The 23,465-nt window shown below is 40.8% G+C and overlaps 1 protein-coding gene across 1 annotated transcript in view; it reads right to left on the bottom strand.

The window, feature by feature from the left end:
* Positions 1-23,465, bottom strand: part of LOC124613124 — a 95,987-nt gene that overhangs the window by 53,133 nt on the left and 19,389 nt on the right. The window contains exon 2 of the mRNA XM_047141740.1: positions 4,589-4,738. Coding sequence (XP_046997696.1) covers positions 4,589-4,738 — 150 coding nt within the window. The remainder of the gene's footprint in view (positions 1-4,588; positions 4,739-23,465) is intronic.

The following is a 23,465-nucleotide window of genomic DNA, read 5'->3' as shown; positions in this document are numbered from 1 at the left end:
GTTTCAGCTTGTTTGAGTCTGGGTGATTTGATGTTCAGTATATTACTGTATGAGTTGTAGGATTCCTGTATATGTCAAATAAGATTTGGTTGTCCTGAGTATAATAATGTCAAGGAAATTTAATTCTCTCTCTTGCCTTTTTTCCTTTGTAAATTTAATCTTATAAGGTATCTTTCTGATTTATGATCAAGCAACGAATATCATGTACTAGTATATATATGCAGCCAAATGGAGGATAGTGTACCTATATGTGAGTAATTTGTGAGATGTTACACATATGTGATTCATAAATGTATTTCGTAAGGGGTCAGATAATGGTGATTACATTGGTAATCTTTCAGATTGTAAACAGAATCTATTTTTTAACTGGAAATCGTTGTATTCTGTTATTAGTTCTAGTAATTTGACTGCTTCTTCGATATGTTCATGTGAGAGTATACTGCACGTTTTCATATTTTCTTTTTTAGTGTTTATTGTTTGTGTGACAGGATTATTAGAGTATATGTTCTTGTATAAAACTGGACAAGGGTCGATGTACTTGGAATCTGTCTGTCTTTTATATAGTCAGTTTTGTATTGTTTGTTATATTTCTATCCTCTTGTAATTTGTAATTATGTACCAACATTTTCAACATGTGTATTTCAAGTGGATAGCTGGGAGCAATCCTGTAAGTCATAATAGCTCTGACTGGGCGGTCAACGTTAGCTGGCATACGAGGGAGGGTACACTGGGGTTTTTCACTTTTTTCGCTGTCTTCTAGTCTGTGTTCTATATTTTCAGAGTGTGGGAACAGCAAAATGAACAAACTAAACTTAAAGATGGTTGAGAAGAAATTAAGAATTGAGTATTATATATCAGTCACGAAACAGAGCCTAAGTCCAGCAGGGGCAAAGTTTTTGTGTGTTTATGAGGCAGCTTCAAATAAACCAGTAGGTGTTTCGAAATGCGAATTCTGTAAAAAGTTACTAAACACTCATTCGAGAACCTCGAGTATGTTACGACATAAATATTCTGAAAGACGACACAGACTTAGTGAGTGACAACTGTGTGGAAATGTATGCTACAATCCACCTAACAATTTATAGGCTTTCTAAATTTAGGATAAAAAAGGGTTGAAACAGAAAGCTTAGTATGAAAGAAAAGCTTCTTCTTTCAGATATGTACTTTTAGATTAATATAAAATGAAAAACGAACTTCGCGTCTGCTAAAATTCATTTGGGAAATTTAGAATGAACTATTTGGGCCACTTAGTATGAGTACAGCGACCCGCAACACATATCCTGCAAAAAGTAACTGAAGTTGGTACAACTGGGGTCATATTTGCCTGAAACACACGAAGATTACAGAAACTAGACTTCCAAAACTTCATTTCAGTTGACTGTACAGTGTAATAGGGATTTTCACGTTCTTAGGTGCAAAGGACCTCGACTTTCAGAGATGGTTCTGCTGACTACAGAAAACATGTAGGTAGTAGAGGTGGCGTAATGATGCTAAGAACTGGGGATAGTAAGTTGTACTTGAAAGAGGGCGAAGTTGCTGAGGAAACCATTCATTTCGAAATAAATAAATAAGCCCGAAATACGCCGAAAAGGAAAAAGAGCACAAATTAAATCCACGATTTTCTGGCTTACAATGACGTGAGATGAATATATATTTCATTGAGCTTTATCTTGTAGTTCCCGGTTAAAGAAAGACTTTTCATCATATTCCGAACCCTACTCAAGATACTACAATGAAAGCGTACATTTACTGTTACATAGCGTAGCACAGTGGGAAGACGTGCAGGAAAGCAAAAATCCTTTAGCCTGCTTGGGTTGGGCGTAGCTTGACTTGAGAGTTCGGTTGGTAACGTGCGCAGTTGCCTACTCGGGTAAAAGGCAACCATGGGTAGGTTAAAAGGGAAATGTGTATACCTTTGGCAAACTGTTATCTGTGGCATGATGTTAGTGATAAGCGAAGCATAGCAACTCCAGATCTCAACCTAACTTCCACACTGTTGTGCTGATTCGATTGAAAAGTTTCTGTAACGTTATACGTGCCCAGTAGTCGTCTTTAACTCACATCATTCTTCATATGTAGGGACGGCTATTTTCTGTTGTGAAAATAAGTTTCTGTAACGTTATACGTGCCCAGTAGTCGTCTTTAACTCACATCATTCTTCATATGTAGGGACGGCTATTTTCTGTTGTGAAAATAAGTTTCTGTAACGTTATACGTGCCTAGTAGTCGTCTTTAACTCACATCATTCTTCATATGTAGGGACGGCTATTTTCTGTTGTGAAAATAAGATTTGACAAGGTTGAAATTTTAATCACCGATTCGACAGGCATGGAAATACTAGAGCATCATTTTGGTAGCTTCCATTCAAAGTTATCATCATGTAATCATTCCATTTCTGTTAGTGTATATGTCCGCCTGCTTAGCTGGGTGGTAACGTGCTCGTCTCCCATGCAAGCGGGCCTGGGTTCGATTCCCGGACGGGTTGGAGATTATCTCCGCTCGGGGACTGGGTGTTGTGTTGTCCCCATCACCACTTCATCCTCATCACCGGCGCGCAAGTCGCGCAGTGTGCCGTTGAATGAAATAAGACTTGCACTTGGCGGCCGAACTTCTCCGAATAGGGGCCTCCCGGCCATCGATGCCATGTGCTCATTTTTCAAGAGAATGAGCCAGAAGTTATCCATACTGTGATTACATTTAAAATTCCACGCGTCACGCGTTATTATAGCGCTTTTCAGCAAAAGAAGCTTTCCCTTGTAACACTGCTGTGCATGTTGGAACATTCAGTGCACAAAGTTATTGACCGCTGGACCAAATGCAAATAAAGAAACTGAGCAGGAAAATGACGTACTTACCCAAGAGTTTTGTTAAATTAGTTAGTTGGATATTTTATAGGTCATTTGAACGATTCTTTTATCGAAATGAGTCACTTTACAGGATACTAATACATGATTAGTATTAACATTAATGAAGAATTGTTATTTTTAGTTCTACTCGCGTAACTACACTTTTTATTTTGGTTTTATTTATTTATTAATTTTTACTGGCTACCAGTTTTTAAGAAGAATTTCGTCAACGGAATAATTTTGCTTCCATATCTTTCCGTTATTTTCTGTTATTGAGCCTATGATCAAAAATTTTTGTTGCTGCTTGTTAAACTCCTCTCTGAGCTACTGACAACTTTAACAGAAGGTCATTTTTCTCTCTGGTGCTGAAGGTATGTACATCACTTTTCTTCTCAAACTGTGGTGGATTATTAGTGTCGAATGTCACTAACGAATGTACGTATTCTGGAGGCGCAGTTAAAATACCTAGCTTCTTGTATAGATATCTAGATGTTGTCTGTGATTTAAAATCACATATTATTGTAAACTGCTCACTTTTTTGCAGTCTTTCTAAGCTACGAGGTACCTAAGAAAATTATTTCGGACGGCATTATTGAGTGGAAGTATGGAAAATATGTCAGGAGGCTGATAAGTTTGTTTTCAAGATTAACAATTGTACTAAGAGGAAAAGTACCAGAACTTAATCGTTGGAGAAGCTCAGTAATTTACTCCTTCCAGTTCAAGTTTCGTCAATATATACACCTAAAAATTTGGAGAATTATACTCGACTTACTGACTGCTGAGTCCCACTCATGTGCTACATCATTTGTTGGTGTGACTATTTGTTGTAGAGAACTGATGTTAGGTGTTTCTCCAAAATTTAAGGAGAGTCCGTGTTTAGAGAACCACTTAATAATTATTTGCAAAAATATGATTTACCAACTCATCTATTACTTTCTCTCTATGATAACACTAGTAGTGTCTGCAAAAAGAACCACTTTTTCTTGTTAAATGCTAAATGGAAGGTCATTCACCCCACATAAAAAATAGAACTGGACCCAAAATTGAACCCTGTGGGACTCCTTTTCTGATTTTTTTTTTTTTCCTCAGCTACTAAAATTTTCTATCTTTCCGACATTGTCTGAATCATTCATCGCTACTTTTGAACTCTCTTTGTCAAGCCATGATTCAAATCAGCTGTGCGTACAGCCATCAGTGCCACACAACTCAATTTTTCTAAGAGATTATCGTGATCTAAGCAGTCAAACGGCTTGCAAATATCATAAAAAATACCTACTGCCGATATATTATTATCCTCGAGGGAATATATTATTATTTAAGTTTTGTACTATTTGCTGAGTATAAATATCGTTCTCATTCGAGCGTCCTTTCTAGAGTCCAAACGTTGATAAGTTAATTAAATTGTGTCCACGTGAGAGTGTGACTACTCTTGAGTACATTATCTTTTTGGATATTTTGGTAGAAAAAAAACATGTCAGTAAGGAAATCGGACGATAACTATTTATATCGCTCTTGTCATCTCTATTATGAAGTGGTTTAATGGTTGCATATTTTAATAAGTCTGGAAGAATTCCCTGCGCCACTAATTGAAATTTCATCAACTCCGCAAGATATTCAGAATTGTACTAATTTCACAACAACAATATTTTAGAATGGAATGTGAACTGTTTTTGGCTCGCTGTCGTATCTAGGAGCGCAGTTCCAGAGACTAGCTGAGCAGCAGGTTAGCGGCGTGGCGTTACCAAAGTATCGTGGCTTGGGGCAGCGGCCGTTGTCTGGCGGGGCCTTGTCGACGCACAGGCAGCGGCGGTGGCCGTCGCTGTCGACGCGGCACGTCGTGTTGCGGATCGTCTCGCAGTCGCTGTCCTTGGAGCACGGCTTGCTCTTCGGCTCTGGAACACAAAATGACCACCTCAGGCTCTGCTATCTCTGCTTTCCTTACTAGGCACTAAAATAATTATCGTACTTAACAGAATCAGAGCGTGGAGCAAGTCGTCCTTCTACAACTTGTGATACAACCAATCCTATTACACATTAGGAACATTTCGATACTGGTGGATATTGATCACTCCATTTATAAAAGTGTTATTGGTATGTAAACGGTATACTTTGTGAACTGCTGTTTTTACTGACTGTGAGTAGATACGAATGGCGTTCAATAAGTAATGCAACACATTCATTTTCTCGGTCAATTTCGATTGAAAAATATGCGTAATTCGCTGAAGGACATCGTGAAATATTTCCGTTTCAGCACTTATTGTTTCATGAAATTCCGCCAGATGGCGCCGCTGTACGTAACCCTCAAAATGGCATCTGTAACGGACGTGCATCCAAAGTAGAGAGCTGTCATTGAATTCCATCTCGAGAAAAACAAGACCGTCGTATATATTCATAGACGCTTGCAGAATGTCTAACTGAGTAAAGAAAACGCGGTAAGTCGTTGGTGAGGCAACAAGGTCATTCAAACCCGCGTACCGGCCGGTCGCACACAGCTGTGACTCCCTCAATGTTGGAACGTATGGACACTCTCATTCGAGTTGATCGACGAATCACAATCAAACATCTCGCTGGAGAACTGGACGTCTCTGTTGGTAGTGCAGGGACCCAAGAGTGGCTCAGAAAACTTCACTTGACCAATCTTCCTCATCCACCGTACAACCCGAATCTTGCATCTTCCGACTTCCACCTTTTTGGCCCAATGAAGAATGCACTCCGCAGGAAGTAGTACGTGGATGACGGGGTGGTTTTTCGATAGATCAAGACGTTGGCTCCGATGTCGACTAGTAGAGTGGTAACATGCGGAGATACAGGCCCTCACAGTAAGGTGGCTTAAGGCCGTTGCATTAAACGGAAATTATGTTGAAAAATCGGGTTTTGTGCGGAATAGTATGGCGAATAAAACCAACCAGTTTTCAAAAAAAGAAAGTGCTACATTACTTACTGAAGGCCCCTCGTATACTTGAAGTAACAAGAAACATAACTATATAAATTTGATAACGTTATTTACAACAATATTTTACTAATATTTGTTATGAACAATATTATGATTAGATTCTTTGCCTACAATTATGATCTATTTAATCTCCCTCGCTTGGAGGGAAGAGACTGTGAGAAGACAGGTATGTTTTTGCAGTCATAGGAATTTTTTGTAGCTAGTTTGAACAGATGGAAATTATATTATGTGAAAATTGAATGATTGCAGTGAACCAGTCTCTGAGAGTTTAAAGAAAATACAGAACCTAAAATAGTTGAAATTTTACTACCCAGTACCTAGTCATTTATCGAATTATTGATATTTTGGAAAGTTCCAAATTTCCTTGCATATGAAATACTCTAAAAGACAAGAAAGCCAACTTACAAAAAGCTAAGTGCCAGATTTATAATTAATCAATGTGGAAATTACGTTTTTCAAGTTTAACCAAAATGACAAACACCAATAACAACTGACGTGTCACTGGCCGTGTGATTATTTAGTCAAGAATCATGTCACACCCTGCACTTATCGGCCGGAACTTGTCAGACTGATTGCAAGAGGAACAGTAGCACCTGTCCACTTCTGGTATTTGGGTTGCAGACTTCTAATTTGTTATAGAAATCTCACGAATTTCTAGAAATTATTTTCCGTCATGCTGCTAAATCACAGACTTGACATTGCCAAGTGCAAGCTCTACATTGCTGACGCCTGTGTGTTTGTGGATGCTAGAGCATATTCTAAGTGCAAATATTTTGATGTCGTTGGAGGAAAACAAAACTTCCCTCGAAGTTTCAGTACTGATTCAGGAAATACCGCTCGTGTGAATTTCTGTTTACTTTGTTTATACACGATAGATGAAGGTGAGCAGGCAAATACCTTCTTTGGGGATTTCTTTGCTGATTTATTATACAAATGCTGCGCCTTGAAATGTTTTGTTGTGACGTGACATCCAAATAATACATTTTGGGTATACACATAGATATTCAGTAATGTAATGGCCTGGCATTTCAGTAATCAGAAATGAATCGGCGAATCCCATTCTTTCTTTCTTCGCTGCTTCCGTACACATAGTATACTGTGACTTCCTCTGTGAGATTCTTTATCTAATGCAGTTAATAAATCGTCAAAAATACGACTTGAATGGTTTCGTTTAATGTGCATAAGAGGAAGAGTTTCACTTTCGATGGAAGATAAGTTCTTTACGTTAATGAGTTAATGCCACGTTCCATGGGCCAGTTGCACGATAGGTCGTAATGATGTGAGTCGAACTTAATGTTTAAATATGGCTACACGCTGAACGTTTATAGTTTTTTTAATATCTACAAATGTAAGATATGAGTTAGTAATTTCTACCGATCATCTTTTACGCATTACACAACAAAAATAACTATTCTTATGCAGAATAGAAGAAGTTGTCAAGGAGAAACTTTTTCAGTTTGTTTTCAAATTTTACTTTATTATCTGTCAGGTATTTTATATCATTGAGTAATTTATCAAAATCTTTTGTTGCAGCATTATGCAACCCTTACTGTGTTAAAGACAATGAAAAATTGTACAGTATTTAGTTTTCTCTAATGCGATGACAGAAAATTCAGTTAATGATAGAATTAAAACTTTATACTCGTATTTTTAATATTTGTGATCAGTCTTACTTAGTTGCTAGCTCAATGATGTTTATCTGATAGACAGGAATATCTGCCTTTTAACTACAAATCTAAGCCCAAATGAAACCAAAGGAAATATTTATCTGATTTCGTTATCCTACTCGGCCAGTTGAAGTGATATAAAGCACTTGGGTATCCAGCCGCGTCAGTTTGGGGAAAAGGCATCAATCTTTGACGATTATCACTCCCATCCTCTTCATATATTTATATTTGAACAGATATCAGTTATAATGATCGATTAGTTTGCAGAAAACTGAAGATGCCTACAAGAATTTGCGGAAGATGTTTAGTTGAAGATAAAAACCTAATACATTCACAAAAGTAATACTTTCTACTATCTACGAGATCAAAGATGTGAAACTTGAATTATGTGCTGACAGCTCAGTAGGGGGTCTTTCGGCATTTGATGACAGTCTTTTTAGTCAGTCTTTTTAGTCTATTACAACCGTGTCCCCGGAGCAAACCTTCATTTCCGTCGTAGCTCTCCTCTTTCTCCTCGACCCGAAAGTTGGTGGGCTCACTCATACTTCCTCCCATGCTGATGCTAATGTCTCGCTACTTTTATCAGCCAGTTTGTTTCATTCATGAACGCCTATCTCGATCGTCTCCTTTGCCTTCCTTGCTTCATCAATCTCTCGAGCAGAAAAGTCAACTCGAATTAATGCCAGAATAGATCTCTAACCATGCTGTTCCTCCTAACAGAGACAATTTAAGATAGGGTCCTCGTTTGTCCTGCTTTTGTCAACACTTCTTCGTTTGAGACTGTCAGTCCATGGTACCTTTAATATTTTCCTCCAGCACATCTCGAAATCTTGCAGTCCTTTCTTTCCCTCCTTCCTCAGTGTATAAGTTTATGGCCCACTCAAGGATATGCTCCAAATGTAACTCGTTAAGAATCGTTTCCTCATAGTCAAGGGAACACTGTTAGATGTTACTGCTGTTCTTTCTGGAAAAGAGATTCTTTCCCCTGGTGTATTCTAGCTTTAACATCCATTGTACTGCTACTATCCTCTGTGATCCAACTTTCGAGGTACCTAAAGGTGACAAGTTGGGCCAGCTTTTTACCGTGGAGGTTTACCACCTCTGCACTTCACTATTTTTGTTTTGCTTCTGCTGAATTTCAACTCGCATTGCTGTATTAAGATTTGATTCGTCTGGAGAAGAGCCTTCTACAGTAGAATAAAATAAAAATGAATTGTAATAAATAACTAAAATGACGCCCGTTGAAAATTACTCCCGAAACTGTTGTGTTGAAGACGTACTGTATAGGGGCCGTTGATGTCTCCATCGCCACCGGCACTACAGCCAGCGAGATACGTTATCGACGGCAGCAGCTCTATGGCGAAGCGTCGTTACTGGGTCACGCACTCGCCTTACGTCAGCACGCGACTGCCAAAGCTTTCGCGAAAACGGGTCGCCACGCAATTGCGTGCCACATTGATTACACCGCATCCAATACACGGAGGACCTGATCCATGTCTTGAGAAGGGCAGTAGCTGGATAAAAGGCATGGCAATTATTCTATAAATGTGACTAGCGCTTCTCATTCACGGCTCGTAACTCTCCACCCGCCAAACGCTCGGCTATAGTGCTGTGGAACACGTAGAGGGCTGTTACTGGCCACATCGGCGATTTGGATGCAAATTGCGTGCTAAACATAGAGCTTCGATCAGCGGCACGTGAGGGAAAGCAGACCTGCCTCTTTTCACTTCTCGCGCATTTTTGTCGTTGCGCTCGTACAGCACCACAATCGCTACAAAGGGCACGTTTAGAACTTCAATAGGAGATTACCCAGCCAGTCAAGTGTTTAGGTTCCCTCTGACAAAAGGGAAGCTTGCTATGTGACGGGTGTTAGATTTTAACTGCCACAAACACGGTTCATCTAGTGCACCCATTAACTTTCGGAAGGATAGCCTCGTGAACTTCATTTCCCCTTTTTCTAACATTTCAGGAGTGTATCTTCCGGCTATCTTGAGAGCAAAGCTACAGCGTTGTTCTGTCGTTTTAAAACACAAGAGTCAGAGACGCTCATCGGCGGCAAAGAGTATGCATAATTTGAATCTGTGAATGCGCGTCCGATCAGTGATAGGATATCGATGTGTCATCATTAACTGCACTGTAGCTATGTCTGTGAGTTTATTAATTAAAACGCCCGATTGCATGACATGTCTATGTTGAAACCGTTGTCTTCGTTTGTTAAATTCTTCGCCAAACTAATTTCAGCTCTTTCTTTCTCCACCGAGCCCAAAAAAGTTGAAGTCGGCGGTGGAATTTCGATATTTTAGTACAGGTTTTTCGTTGATATAATTACTAATTAACAATTTTCGGACTCTTTTCCACAATTGTGCTATAAAACCTCGCTTCTGGCCAAATTGCATCAGTCTATGTCAACGGGAGGCACCCTATAGGTTTTGATGAGGAAGTTTTTAGGTATGGAAATATGTGGTATAAGTGGCCATATCTTTAGATTTCATTGACGTTGAAGCTTAATTTTTTATAGCTCAATGGGACTGTAGGCCCTACTATGTGACATAAATTTCAACTTGATATGTCCACCCGTTCCTGAGAAAAAGAGTCCCTAACAGATAGACAGGCAGACAGACGAACAACAAACTCATGCTATAAGGGTTCCGTTTTTACCGATTGAGGTAACGAACCCTAAAATTTTGTTGAATACGGAGCAAAAAAGTAAAATTTATCTGCGTAGCATAGCGGACTTCTTAACTTAAAATTAGGTCATTAACTGATAGGTAGGGGTCTGTAGGAGGATAAGGGAGACAACGTGTGGAGACGGGCTACAGCCTAATACGCGGCGCATGTGAAGGGAAAAGACAACTCTGTTCACGTTTTCATTCGCATCCATGTTATCGTTAATATTCCAATTTTGCTTCAAATAATACGTTTGTGATCCTAATATTGATCAATATGATATAAATACTGTAAATGCACATATGTTTCAAAGAATGGTTTTTCAAAAGCACTTTTTGTGTTTGCTGTACTACAAACTGTTTAAAAAAAAGCATTCTCAGCAACGTGTAAATAGTTGCCAACATTATAGGGGATTCACAGACGCAAAGACGTCAGTCGAAATTTTGTTGTCACATGAAGCGAGATTCAAATGTGTGTGAATTCCTAAGAGACTGAACTGCTGAGGTCTTCGGTCTGTAGCTTGCATACTACTTAAACTAACATACGCTAAGGACGACACACACACACACACACACACACATTCATGCCTGAAAGAGGACTCGAACCTCCGGCGGGAGGGGCCGCTCAGTTCGTGACATGGCGCCTCTAATCGCGCGGCCACTTAACGAGGCGAGACGAGATTACGGCGACATCTATTATGGCATCATTGGTTATGTAATGCGAGAAAAACTATGTCTGACAGCGATGGCGAGTAATGGGTGGTGTTCTAATGTCTCTTCAATTAAGATAATCACAATTTTCTTATGTCTACGACATCGCTACACCTTTGGCGGAGGACTGACGTGACACTGGATTAGTATTCCGTAAATACCGCTATTTGCTATTGAGCCCTCAATGCCTTGAAACGTGGTTTATCGGTCCATATAAATTTCAAGACAATAAATCACAACTGTCTACTGTATCTGCTATATCCTCCTCAATCTACTAGTACATCACGGTTTCAATCTTTGACATCCAAAATGGGCAAATACTTAAATACTAGTTCGAATCCTGCCTCGGGCATGGGTGTGTATGATGTCCTTAGATTAGTTAGGTTTAAGTAGTTCTAAGTTCTAGGGGACTGGTGACCACAGCGGTTGAGTCCCATAGTGCTCAAAGCCATTTGAACTTATATACTAACAACATACTTTTAATCTTTTATTTTGTGCGGTGAATACTTTGTTTGAAGTCAAGAGTGACGCAAAAATATTAACCTGTGTGCCATGAAAGAACGGAAACCAGGGAGCAAACGTTTATATTAATGCAGTCGATCATGCTGGGATATCGATGTTATCTAGCCTTAATAGGATCCTGCCCTAAGTCAATTAAAGTGATTTTTCGCTCTCCACCGAAGACAGCAGAACTTTTAAGTTCTTTCAAAGATGATGCATCGCAAGGCTGGGGTTTACAAGATCCCCTGTGAGTGTGGCCATTCGTAAGTCAGGCAGGCATTTCGTAAAAATGAGGAAAGATGCTTGGAGCACTGTAGGTCATTTGTTACGCGACTGTCATTCTGTCCGTTTGTTAACACCCCCTTTTGTCAGGTATTACAATAGAAAATGCGAAATTACACAAAAATTTAAACTTAAAATTGAAACATTTTTGAAAGCCATGGAATTCTCGGGTCCGATTTCTTGCCAGTATGTACACTTAGGTGACAACTCATGACATAGCGATGTGGATATGTGTAGATGGCGATAGTATTGTGTACACATAGTATAAAAGGGCAGTGCGTTGGTGGAGTTGTCATGCGTTCTCAGGTTAGACGTGTGAAATGGTTTCCGATATGATTATGGCTGCTTGATGGGAATTAACAGGCTTTGAACGCGGATTGGTAGTTGGAGCTAGATGCATGGGACATTCTGCTTCGAAAATCGCTGCGGAATTCAGTATTCCGAGTTCCACAGTGTCAAGAGTGTACCGAGGATGCCGTACTTCAGGCATTACCTCTCTCCACGTAACAACGCAGTGGCCGACAGCCAGCGCTTAACGGCTTAACGACCGAGAGCAGCGGCGTTTGCGTAGAATTGCCAGTGCTAACAGACAGGCAATGCTGTGTGAAATAACCGCAGAAATCAATGTGGGACGTACGACGACCGTATCCGCTAGGACGATGAGGCGAAATCTGCGTTAACGGAACATGGCAGAAGGCGACCGAAGCGAGTATCTTCGCCAACAACACAACATCACCTGCAGCGCCTCTTCTGGGCTCGTGACCATATCGGTTGGATCCTAGACGACTGGAAAACCGTGGCCTGGTAAGATGAGTTCCAATTTCAATTGGTAAGAGCTGATGTTATGGTTAGAGTGTGGTGTAGGCCCCACGAAACCATGGACGGAAGTTGTCAGAAAGGCATTGTGTAAGCTGGCGGTGGCTCCATAATGGTGTGGGTTGTGTTTACACGGAATGGATTTGGTCCTCTGTTCCAACTGAACCGACCGTTGACTGGAAATAGTTATGTTAGGTTACCTGGAGGCCATTTGCAGTCATTCGTGGACTTGATGTTCACAAACAATGATGTCAAGTCTCCGGGCCACAAGTTGATTTTTTTGAAGAGCACCCTGAACAATCCGAGCGAATGACTTGGCCACCTACATCGCCTGACATAATCCATCGAACATTTATGGGGCATAACTGAGAGGTTAGTTTGTGTACAACATCCTGCACCGACTACAATTTCGTAATTATGGACGGCTATAGAGGGAGCTTTGCTGAATATTTCTTCAGGGGACTTTCAACGACTTGTTGAGTTCATTCCATGTCAAGTGCTGCACTACGCAGGAAAAAAAAGATTCACCACGTTATTACGAGGTATCCTGTGACTTTTGACCCCTCAGTAGTCAGTGTATATGGGTAACAGGCAAAGATCGTCGAGATTCTCAATTACCGGGACGGATGAGCTATCTGTATAAATAATTAAGTTTATGTGGAACCCTTAGAGTCCGTATCCTACTGGGCAGTTCATTTATTGCAGTTACCTGGAAAATAATTTCTGGAAGTGACAGCATTATAAAATTTTACTTTTATTTCTTATGTCATCGTAGTTTTTATTTGGCGTACTGCCACGTACATTTCAAAATCTGCATTTCACATGTACCTCCCAATAAGACAATAAGACGATATCTGTTTTCCACAGTGATTTTGATTTGGACGGATCTTGCACCAGAAAGCCTTAACTTTAGTCTTTCGCTTCGAGATCTGTAGTATTGTTTACATAGATGATGTAAGTGGTGAAGTGTAGTCATTCTTTTTGTTCTTACAGTATTAAGGCATAATCCGTATAAAGCCAAATACACTTGTGTCCAAAATTAAAGCAACAAACAACTATTTCCTCGTCTTCTGTCTAATTCACGACGTAACCATATAAACTGTCAACAGATATCCGTACCATCGCGCCCTGCACGGAAGATGGCATTTTGGGCAACAGATAACCACACCAAAGATGATGTCAGGGCACCTGTTAAACGGAATACTTTGTCCCACATCCACAATCGCTGTGTACAGAGTCACGGACGGTGCAGTATGTCAGAGAGAAGACGCCTAACAGGCTCCCTGCGGTGGAGGGCCATGGGAAGAATGGAAGCAGGACAGTCGCAAACTGACCCGACCCGATGACTTAATGTGAATCGTTCTGTTGTTTTTAGGATGTGGCGACACTTTACCCTCTGAGCAACTACAGGAGGCTGTGGGTGTGAACCACACAGAATATGTAACAGATTTGTACTCATTGTGTTCCTAATGACAATATGAATTAACATGCTGAGAGAAATAAAAACAAAATAAAAGATGAGAGAGTGAGAAGCAAATTTCACTAACGTGTCGAATAATCACCGTAAAATTTTTGATAATGTGGCCCAATGCGGTCCTAAACGTACAGTAAGCCCTACCACCATTATATGAATGTATTGCAGTGTTAGCCTAGTGTTATTTGATTAAAGATGGATACTGAACGCTAAACGAGATGACGTCAGACTGATCATTTTTGCAACACAGCCTACGACCAGCTTAGAAGTGATGACACTTTCTGCAGGAACTGACCATCATTTTGCATAACAATTCTCAAACACATAGAGTGCAAGCTGTTACTGATTTGTTTGACTGATGGGGCTGCTAAGTGCTATACCACCTACTGCACTCCCCTGACTCAAGCACTCATGAGTTCAACTCGATTTATAAACTGAAGGAAACACTTCACGGCATTCGCTTCAGAACTGCTACAGATTCGTCGGGCAATAGACGGCGCCGCTCCATCTGTCAACACAACTGGCACTGCTAAGAGTATCCTACGACTTCCACATCTCTGGCAACGACTTATGCACAATGCTGGTGATTACTTTGAAGATCTGTAAAACTTTGAAACACGTATCTATTTTTTACGAGCTATAAATAAACAGTTGCCCGTATTAAAGTTCCAACCCTTTTATACTGTTAAGCAAGAAAAGTGAAGGACCACGATTTGATCGGATATCAATGTAACTTTGTATATGTACGTACGACTGGCGGGTATGTAATTGACTAAAGGTTAATGCTTTGTGAGAAGTAACATAGAACAGCAGTGTTGTTCGTGTGCAGTATTGGTACGAGGCACGATTCAGTATATGAACGGCGTGAAAGTCAGATTGTGAGGAACATGCAGATGTTGCTTACTCGTGTGAGATAGCTTTATCATCACCTGACAGAGACTGAGAGGGATCTTATTATGGGCCTCCGTTAGGTGGACTGGTCGAATTGCGGGGCATTCGGAAGTGACAGTGGCCCTATGTTGGACTATATGGGACAGCCAGAGGAAGCATAATCGTCGTCAAGGTTTTGGACAACCACATCTGACCACCAAAACGGAATATTGCCATATTCTGCAACAAGCGCATTGTAATCGCTTCCAACTGCGCCAGTCATCCAAGGACAATTAATGGACTCCCTTTGACATTCTGTAATCTCGCACCATTGGCCGGCGACTAGCAGAAGCCGGATTAGGGAATTACAGCTCCGTATGCAGACTGCCATTAACAACAACACAAATTCTACATGTGGAATGGTGCCGTGATCAGTAGGCATAAATTGCCGAAGAGTGGCGTCGCACTGTGGTCATCAATGAATGGTGGTTCTGCACTACCGCTGATGATCATCGTCGGTGAGCTGGAGAGAGGTGCTATCCTTCCAATGTTTTGATGGGCCAGAAGTGTGTTACTGACGACGTCATGGTGTGAGGGGCCATCTAGTATTTCGGTGCACGGGTGGTAGTGACTGAAGTTATTCTGACGAGACACGGACGCCATACGTTGTCATGTGTCACCACTCACGCAACAGTATAGTGGTGCCATTTTTGAGTGCCCGCCTATGCATGGCTCTTGTCTCTATGAATTGCCTGCGCGATGTCGAGGTTTCCCGAAACCTGCAAGATCCCCGATTTGTTCCCGGTAGAAATGTGTGACCAGCTTGGACGTCAACTCCACCTCAGTGCCAGTATCCAGGATATCAAGGACCAGTTACGACAGTTGTGGGACACCTTGCCTCAGAAGAGGATACAACGGATTTATGACACTCTTCCAAACCGAGCCAATCCATGCATCAAGTCCTGTGGGAGTGCGTAGTGATACATGGGCTAATATTGCCAAATTTTTTGTAAATTTGACTCGATTTTGTAAACACAGAAATAACACCTCACAACCTCTCAACCAGTGAAATTTCGCTTAGTTTCATCCCGCCTCTCGGAGAGTTTAACTTTTTTGTCAGGCAGTATATTTTCCATGACTCATTCTCCTCTCCTAATGCATCATGTCAGACTAGCTAAATCAGTTATAACGTAAGCGTGATCTGAGGATGGTTGCTAGCCAACCGAAACCGATTACCATCTACACTGAAGTGCCAAAGAAATTGGTAGAGTCATACGTATTGAAATTCAGAGATATATAAACAGGCAGAATACGGCGCTGCGATCGGCGACTACTACATAAGGCAACAAATATCTGGCGCAGTTGTTAGATCGGTTACTGCTGCCACAATGGCAGGTTATCAATATTTAAGTGAGTTTGAACATGGGGTTATAGCCGACGGACGAACAATGGGACACAGCATCTCTTTGGGAGCGATGAAATGGGGATTTTCCCTTACGATCATTTCACGAGTGTCAGACGACTGTTCAAGATGTTGGAGACTCTTTAACGGTGTGGGGCGTCTGCAGTTGGAGTGATACGGGACACCCTTATACGTCTAGAAACGACTCTGACAGATGACACGTACGTAAGGATCCTGTCTGACCACTTGCATCCATTCCCGTCCATTGCGCATTCCGACGGACTTGGGCAGTTCCAGCAGGACAATGCGACACCCCCAGACGTCCAGAATTGTTACAGAGTGCCTTCAGGAACACTCTTCTGAGTTTAAGCACTTTCGCTGGCCACCAAACTCTCCCTACACCTGGGATGCGCATCTAGGATGCCTTGCAACGTACTGTTCAGAAGAGATCTCCACCCCCTCGTACTCTTACTGATTTATGGACTGTCTTGCAGGATTTATAGTGTCAGTTCCGTCCAGCACTGCTTGAGACATTAGTCGAGTCCATGCCACTTCTGCGTGGCCGCGGGGGTCCTACGCGATAGTAGGCAGGTGTACCAGTTTGTTTGGCTCATCAGTATAGTTTTAATTACATAATTTGCGCTCAAGATTATTAAGAATTATAATTCTCTATATAGTCTAGCACCTAACTAAATTTTAAATAATGGTATATTATAAATGAGGAACAACATATCTAGTTGGTGATAAATAATAAAACTCATGTTATTGTGTTTTATTGAATGTGGAAGCAAAAAGTCAATGAAAAATTGTAGTACTGCTTATTTCTAGCTACATTTTTTAAATATTCCGCTTGACGCCTGCCAATGAACTTGGTAAGATGTGTTTCCATTTTATCCGTTTTCTCACTTTTGTTTTGATTGTTAGCACTCTTAGAAACATTCTTTCACACCTACAAATCGTGACGAATAGACTCTATACTCTTAAAGCTGTTTTCGGTAGTATCCACCAACCTCCTGCTACGATTTTTCGTGTTGTATTTCATGAGAATCCACTTACAGTGTTTTGTCTCCGCGGACGCCTGGGAATGAAACTTTTCCTTGATTTTCACCATTTGAAAATAATACTTAACTGATTCAAAATGGTCTCTTAACCCAAACACTTACTTGAAGATTTTCCAAATCAGGAGATTTTTGCGACTGAGTAGTTAGAAGAGTAGATAAAGTAAAAGTAAGGCGTAGGCAGGAAGGGCACTGCAACACGGTCGAAATGATGAATATTTTCGTGTTTTAACATTATAAGTATTTTAGAGAATAACGCGACGGTATACCAAACAGAATCTTACGAGTTTGAGACCGGCGGCGAAAGCCCACCTATTCGTATGACACTTCATAGTATATCACTTTGAATGCTTACAGTTAGTGTCGATTCCTACTTTTGATTTTAAACAGTGAGACACGTATTTTTAATACGAAAACTATTTAAAAACTGAAGGTTACTCGCAAGGGGAAGGTACCACACGATCAATCGATTAGGCTAATATTTGGCAGGTCGCTTGTGCACAACCTAAAACGAGAGGCTCTAAGATACTTTGGCCCGACAGCCTCCCGTCTTTGAGAAAACCACCTTTGAAATTGATGACACACAATCGACTCAAAATTGACGAGATCGATAAATAATCGAAAACTGGACATTTTTCGTTGTCATATATGGTGTCCGCAAACGCATGTTTTCCTAGAAACAGAGAGAAGAAGCTGGTACGACTGCCGCTTATATACCCTAAGGTAAAGTCTTTTTCTTTCAAAGCGTCGCTGGCGTAACGACCAAGGTATCAAAGTATTGCGCTGGAGAGCAAAGAACCTGTGTTTCACTTCCAAATGCATTCTGCTACTTTTTTTTCGTTTGCAATTTTTCGCGCATTGAAATTGGAAGGAACAGGGGAGTTTGTAAGGGATGTAAGTCAGTAAGAAATAACAGCGAAGTAGGCGAAGAAATTCTTCAAACACTCTCATCAGCAAAGAATCAAAATTGTCTCGTTGTGTGCAAACAATTCCGAGTAAGACTGCTATGAATTCGCTACGAGGCGCGGGACGAAGGTGCATTTCCATTACCGTAATGAAAACAGAATGAAGACGGGTGCTACTTGTAACCAGGAGAATGGATGGTAAATGAATAAAGAAATTTCTTTACCGGATTTAAAGACCGAAGTGAGAACCTGTCGATCACGTGAGAAAACTTGTAGGAGCAGCAACGCTGTAAGTAAGTGAATACCTCAGTACAGGGAAAACTCTAAAGGAGCCAGACGTCAAATTGTTGACAACGATCTAACATGTTAGGATCAGATGATGCATTGAAAGCACAGATTAAAAAAAAAATAGTTTCGCGACTGAAACTTAATCAAACCCTTTTTTTTGTACTGCCGAGAAAACATCATTTTACACGACTAGCCAGTCTCGCCAAGTCCAGCAGTGAATTTCTATTACGCGTAACGGACAGGAGGCACCTACGTCGACCCAGCAGCGAGCATACAACGGCGACATACTGTATCTCCACTGTACACAGTGGCCGCTGTGCGGGTTCTTATTGGCTACGGGTGGGATGAGCTTCACTGTGTCCTGACCATGACCAGAGGTTATTTACGTAACTGCCTGAGAAGTTTCAGAGCAAAGAAATAAGATTAATTAGGTCTCGGTATTACCTATCTGTTATGTTTTACAACGATTTTATGAGGTCGCTTTCTTGTCTGTCTGTCTGCTAAACGTTTTGCAATTGATTTTTAACCAACTTCCCACTGAGTTAGAGACTTTCCAACACAGCTCAGGACTGAATGATAATGCAATTTTGCCGGCCGCGGTGGCCGTGCGGTTCTGGCGCTGCAGTCCGGAACCGCGGGACTGCTACGGTCGCAGGTTCGAATCCTGCCTCGGGCATGGGTGTGTGTGATGTCCTTAGGCTAGTTAGGTTCAAGTAGTTCTAAGTTCTAGGGGACTTATGACCTAAGATGTTGAGTCCCATAGTGCTCAGAGCCAATTTGATAATGCAATTTTAACTCGCTTTCCTGTCTGCTGTGTGGTGGAAGGTACTTTGTTTTTCTGTTTTCCCGATGAGGTAGAGACTTGTAACTTTCAGTGCATCTGAGAACTGTATTAGAATTCAATATTAACTCCCTTTCTTGTCTGGTGTGTGGTGGAGGGTACTTTGTGTATCACTGCTATTTCCAAATTTCCCTGTTTCCCTCACGAATGCTTCGCGGTAAGACCAACTGCTCGTAGGCCTGTGGGTGAGCTCGAATCTATCTAATTTTTATTTCCACGGTCTTTCCGTAGGATATAGGTACGGTGTAGCAACATATTAATTCAGTTGAGGAGAAATTTAAATAACCAGAAATTTATCACATGTCTCTCTTGTAAAAATATCAAAATATTTGAAATAGATTGAAAAGTTTGACCCACACACGGAAAAAAAATCAGAAAATTTTAATTTGAGTAACAAATTTTTTTTAATATAACACGTTTTAACTCGGACTGAAAAGTATAATTTCTCCTTGCCCCATACCGATTCCTAGCCCCATAGAGACAGCCCGGAAAAATTGTGCTTGTGAATTTTTAGTAGCTATGGCAATACTTCTACAATTTAAAACCAAAAACGTGGGCGGATGCAGTAGATAATAGTAAGGAGTATAGCGAATAGCTGTCATTGAGAAATATCGCAGAACAGTTCATATGATTCTCAGTGCAATAAAATTGTTAGCTGCTGAAGTGAAATGTTAATGTGTCAATTATCAATTGCATGCGCACCACGTTTTTCGTTTTAAATTTTAAAAGTATTGACTTAGCTATTAAAACAACAAGCACAAATTTTCAGGACTATCTGTATGGAATTATGAACTTCTCTCGGATAGGAGACATTATTTTATACTTTGCAGTCCGCTTTAAAAACTTGTTGTATTAAAAAACTTTTATTTAAATAATTATTTTAGTCATTTAAAATTCAAATATGTGTTCGGATTTGCACTCAGAAAACAATAAAGCTAAATAAATCAATCGCCCTATTCTTATCGCAATAAGCACCCTCCAGGAGTACAGTGAAATTTTTAAATTTATTGACAGGGACCCTCGCTGTCACCTAAGCTGTTCAGTCTATACGTGGAGAACAACTGATAGGTAATACTGTAAAGGACGCAAGAGGCATTGCAATTGGAGGTGAAAGAATGACGACTGCAAAAAACTTGGATGATCAAGCAAAGCTAATCAGAAGATCTGCAGCGGATGTTGAGAAGTATTGCAAGAAGGGGTCAGGAGACTGTGATAAAGATAAATATGGGAGAGACAAAGCCGATGGGAATAAGTAAGAAGGAAGCCCCAAATATTCTTAGACGGGGAAAAAAGGTAGAACAAAAAAATCCTTTCGTTATCTGGGAAGTCTGCCACGGAACAGAAGCTGTACAATAGAAATAAGGAGGATTTATGAGACAGCATTTGAAACGGTGAAGCAGTTACTAACATGTAGAAGAATTCCAATGGGGCTGAAGAAAGTATCTGATAAACGGTATGTTTAGAGTGCTGTATTATACAGCAGTGAGTCATGGTCAGTTAAAAAGAAAGAAGAAAGGTATTGAGAAAGTTTTGATAAGTGTCAACGGAGAAGAATGCTTCAAGTGAAGTGGACTGACAGACTTAAGAATGAAGAAGAAATGAAAGAAGAAAAAAAAGTTTATTAGGAGTGTTCAGAAAAAGGCAAAAATCTTGACTGGGACGCAAACTGCGTCGAAATTGTCTGCAGCAAAGAATTATAGAGGGAACAGTAGAAGGAATGAGAGGTAAAGGTAGGAAGAGAAATGAAAAGATAACATTAGACGACGACGAACGTATAAACAGATGAAGTAAGATGCTCCGAATAGGGCACGGTGGTGGGCCTCCAGATGAAACCTGTCATAAGGCAGATACACCAAAGAAGAAAAGAAGAAAGTTCGTTCGCAAAAAATTCAGTTCAAAGTACTGCATACATAGATCTGCATTGTGTTTTCGATTGCATTGGTGTTTATTGCAAAATGTTGAGCTTCGTGGACAAAGCAATTAAAGGAAATAGACCTGATGTCTTTGCCAACAATGAAACAGAAAACTTTATCTACTTTTTTTTTTTTCTTTTTTTTTTTTTTTTTTTTTTTACAAACTCACCGAAAATAAAATGATTCGACAGGTCACAATAATACCATATAGGGTATCGTGAATATGTTAGATGAGCAGGTCTCAATGTACAATAAACATAAAGTTTGTAACATGACTGTCACACAAGAATGAGATTTTCACTCTGCAACGGAGTGTGCGCTGATATGAAACTTCCTGGCAGATTAAAACCGTGTGCAGGACCAAGACTCGAACTCGGGACCTTTGCCTTTTGCGGGCAAGTGCTCTGCCAACTTTTTTTCTCATTTTGTTCGTTATAGTTCGTTACGTTTGGTCTGGGCGGACGTCACGAGACTTCCCTTCAAGTTGATCGTTGATGCCTTGACTCAGTTTTTTTTTTATTACAGAGAGCACGCAGCCCTCTGACCGAAAACGCTGAGCTACCGTGCCGGCGTTCAACTGAGCTACCCAAGCACGACTCACGACCCGTTCTCACAGCTTCAATTCCTCAAGTACCTCGTCTATTACCTTTCAAATTTCACATAAGTTTTAATCTGCCAGAAAGTTTCATATTAGCGCACACTTCGCTGCAGAGTGAAAATGTCATTCTGGAAACATCCCCCAGGCCGTGGCTAAGCCATGTCCCCGCAATATGTTCAGTTGGCGCCGGCATGGTAGCTCAGCGTGTTTGGTCAGAGGGTTAGCTACCCTCTGTAATAAAAAAAAAGCTGAGTGAACGGATCAAGGAGCAAACTAAACGGCTGTCATCGGACGTCCGCAACGGACAAATCAACGAACAATGTAGGAAAGTAACGAAATAAAAAAAAGAAAAAAATGTTGGTAGAGCACTTGCAAGCGAAAGGCAAAGTCCCGAGTTCGAGTCTTGGTCCTGCACACAGTTTTAATCTGCCAGGAAGTTTCATGACTGTCACACGTCGCTTCGCAATTTTGTTGCAGCTCTGTTACGATTATGTAATAACATATTGTGTGAGCTTGGTACATTTTGCTGGGAGTGGGAAGTATTCGATTTCACGCCAGAAGGGAGTGGATCCTTAGGGCTTGGCAGTCAAGTACTGTCGGGAGAAGACTTTACACGGTATCTCAGAAGCAGAGAATGAAATCTCCTGAGTGGGAGCCAGTTTTCAAAGAAACAGTCCAGTTTTCCGAAATGCATACTGTGGACAGTCCCTGACACTAATCTGCTTGCTACAGGCACGATGCTTTCGGTCCCCACAGTTTTGCCCTGAGGGTGCTTGAGGGTGAAACCTGGCGTTTTTAATCGTCATATCCACACATCAAAGAAGACCCTCCTTATGGCGTTTCCGTAGTGTGAGAGAGTTCGCTGCTTCTCAGCAAAATTACGGACTGTCCAACAAAAGTAACGCCCTCGCCACCAGGGGTAGTGCGAACGGTACTGAGCAATGGAGAGAGAATGTTCGAAAACACTAACAACCGGATGCTTTTTGCAAGGTTTGAACGGGAAGTTTCTACCTCTTTCTCATGTTTTTATCTAGAAAACAGAACAAATTCGTTCGTTAGATTCGTAGCAGTATTACCCTCCTTGAAAGTTACACATGTTCAGGAGAGAACTTAGGTTGTGAGAATTTCACTTCCTGGCTCTCGTATGATGCTGATGCGCATCCTCCCGCTGTACTCGAATAATATACGTTTCACTCAGGCGGTGACGCAATCCATCTTCTGAGCTGCTCACGTTTAACTCATTTGGTTATACATCATGAATGCTCTATTATCTATATGAAATATCTGTCTCATTTATCTTGATCATGATAGTTACCCTGATTATTCATTTTTGCTTCCTGCCGTCTTCCAATTAAATGCGAATCCCGCGGATTTTAGATTCATTTTATTTTAGTTTGCTACAATTTTTCAGAACCTTGCTTTGTATTACTCAAGGTCAATTATTCACTTGATAAAGTTCAATAAAAGTTATGTATTCTCGATCTAACATACATTTTGAGGTCTCTAATGTCTTACAACTTCCATTGGGTTAGCCGACTCTTAAATAGTAAACATGCCCAGCTGCATTCCTAGGATACTTACTTCATTGCGACGAGTTTCCGCTACGTGCAGTAGCCATGCACTGTTTTTAAAGATCCAATAGAACCTCCCTAATCCGTTCCCTTTGGAACCACG

This window comes from Schistocerca americana, chromosome 4 (genome assembly GCF_021461395.2).
Source record: "Schistocerca americana isolate TAMUIC-IGC-003095 chromosome 4, iqSchAmer2.1, whole genome shotgun sequence".
Lineage (NCBI taxonomy): Eukaryota > Metazoa > Arthropoda > Insecta > Orthoptera > Acrididae > Schistocerca > Schistocerca americana.
The sequence above is the reverse complement of the archived record's forward strand: the minus strand, read 5'-3'. Positions and strand labels throughout refer to the sequence as shown.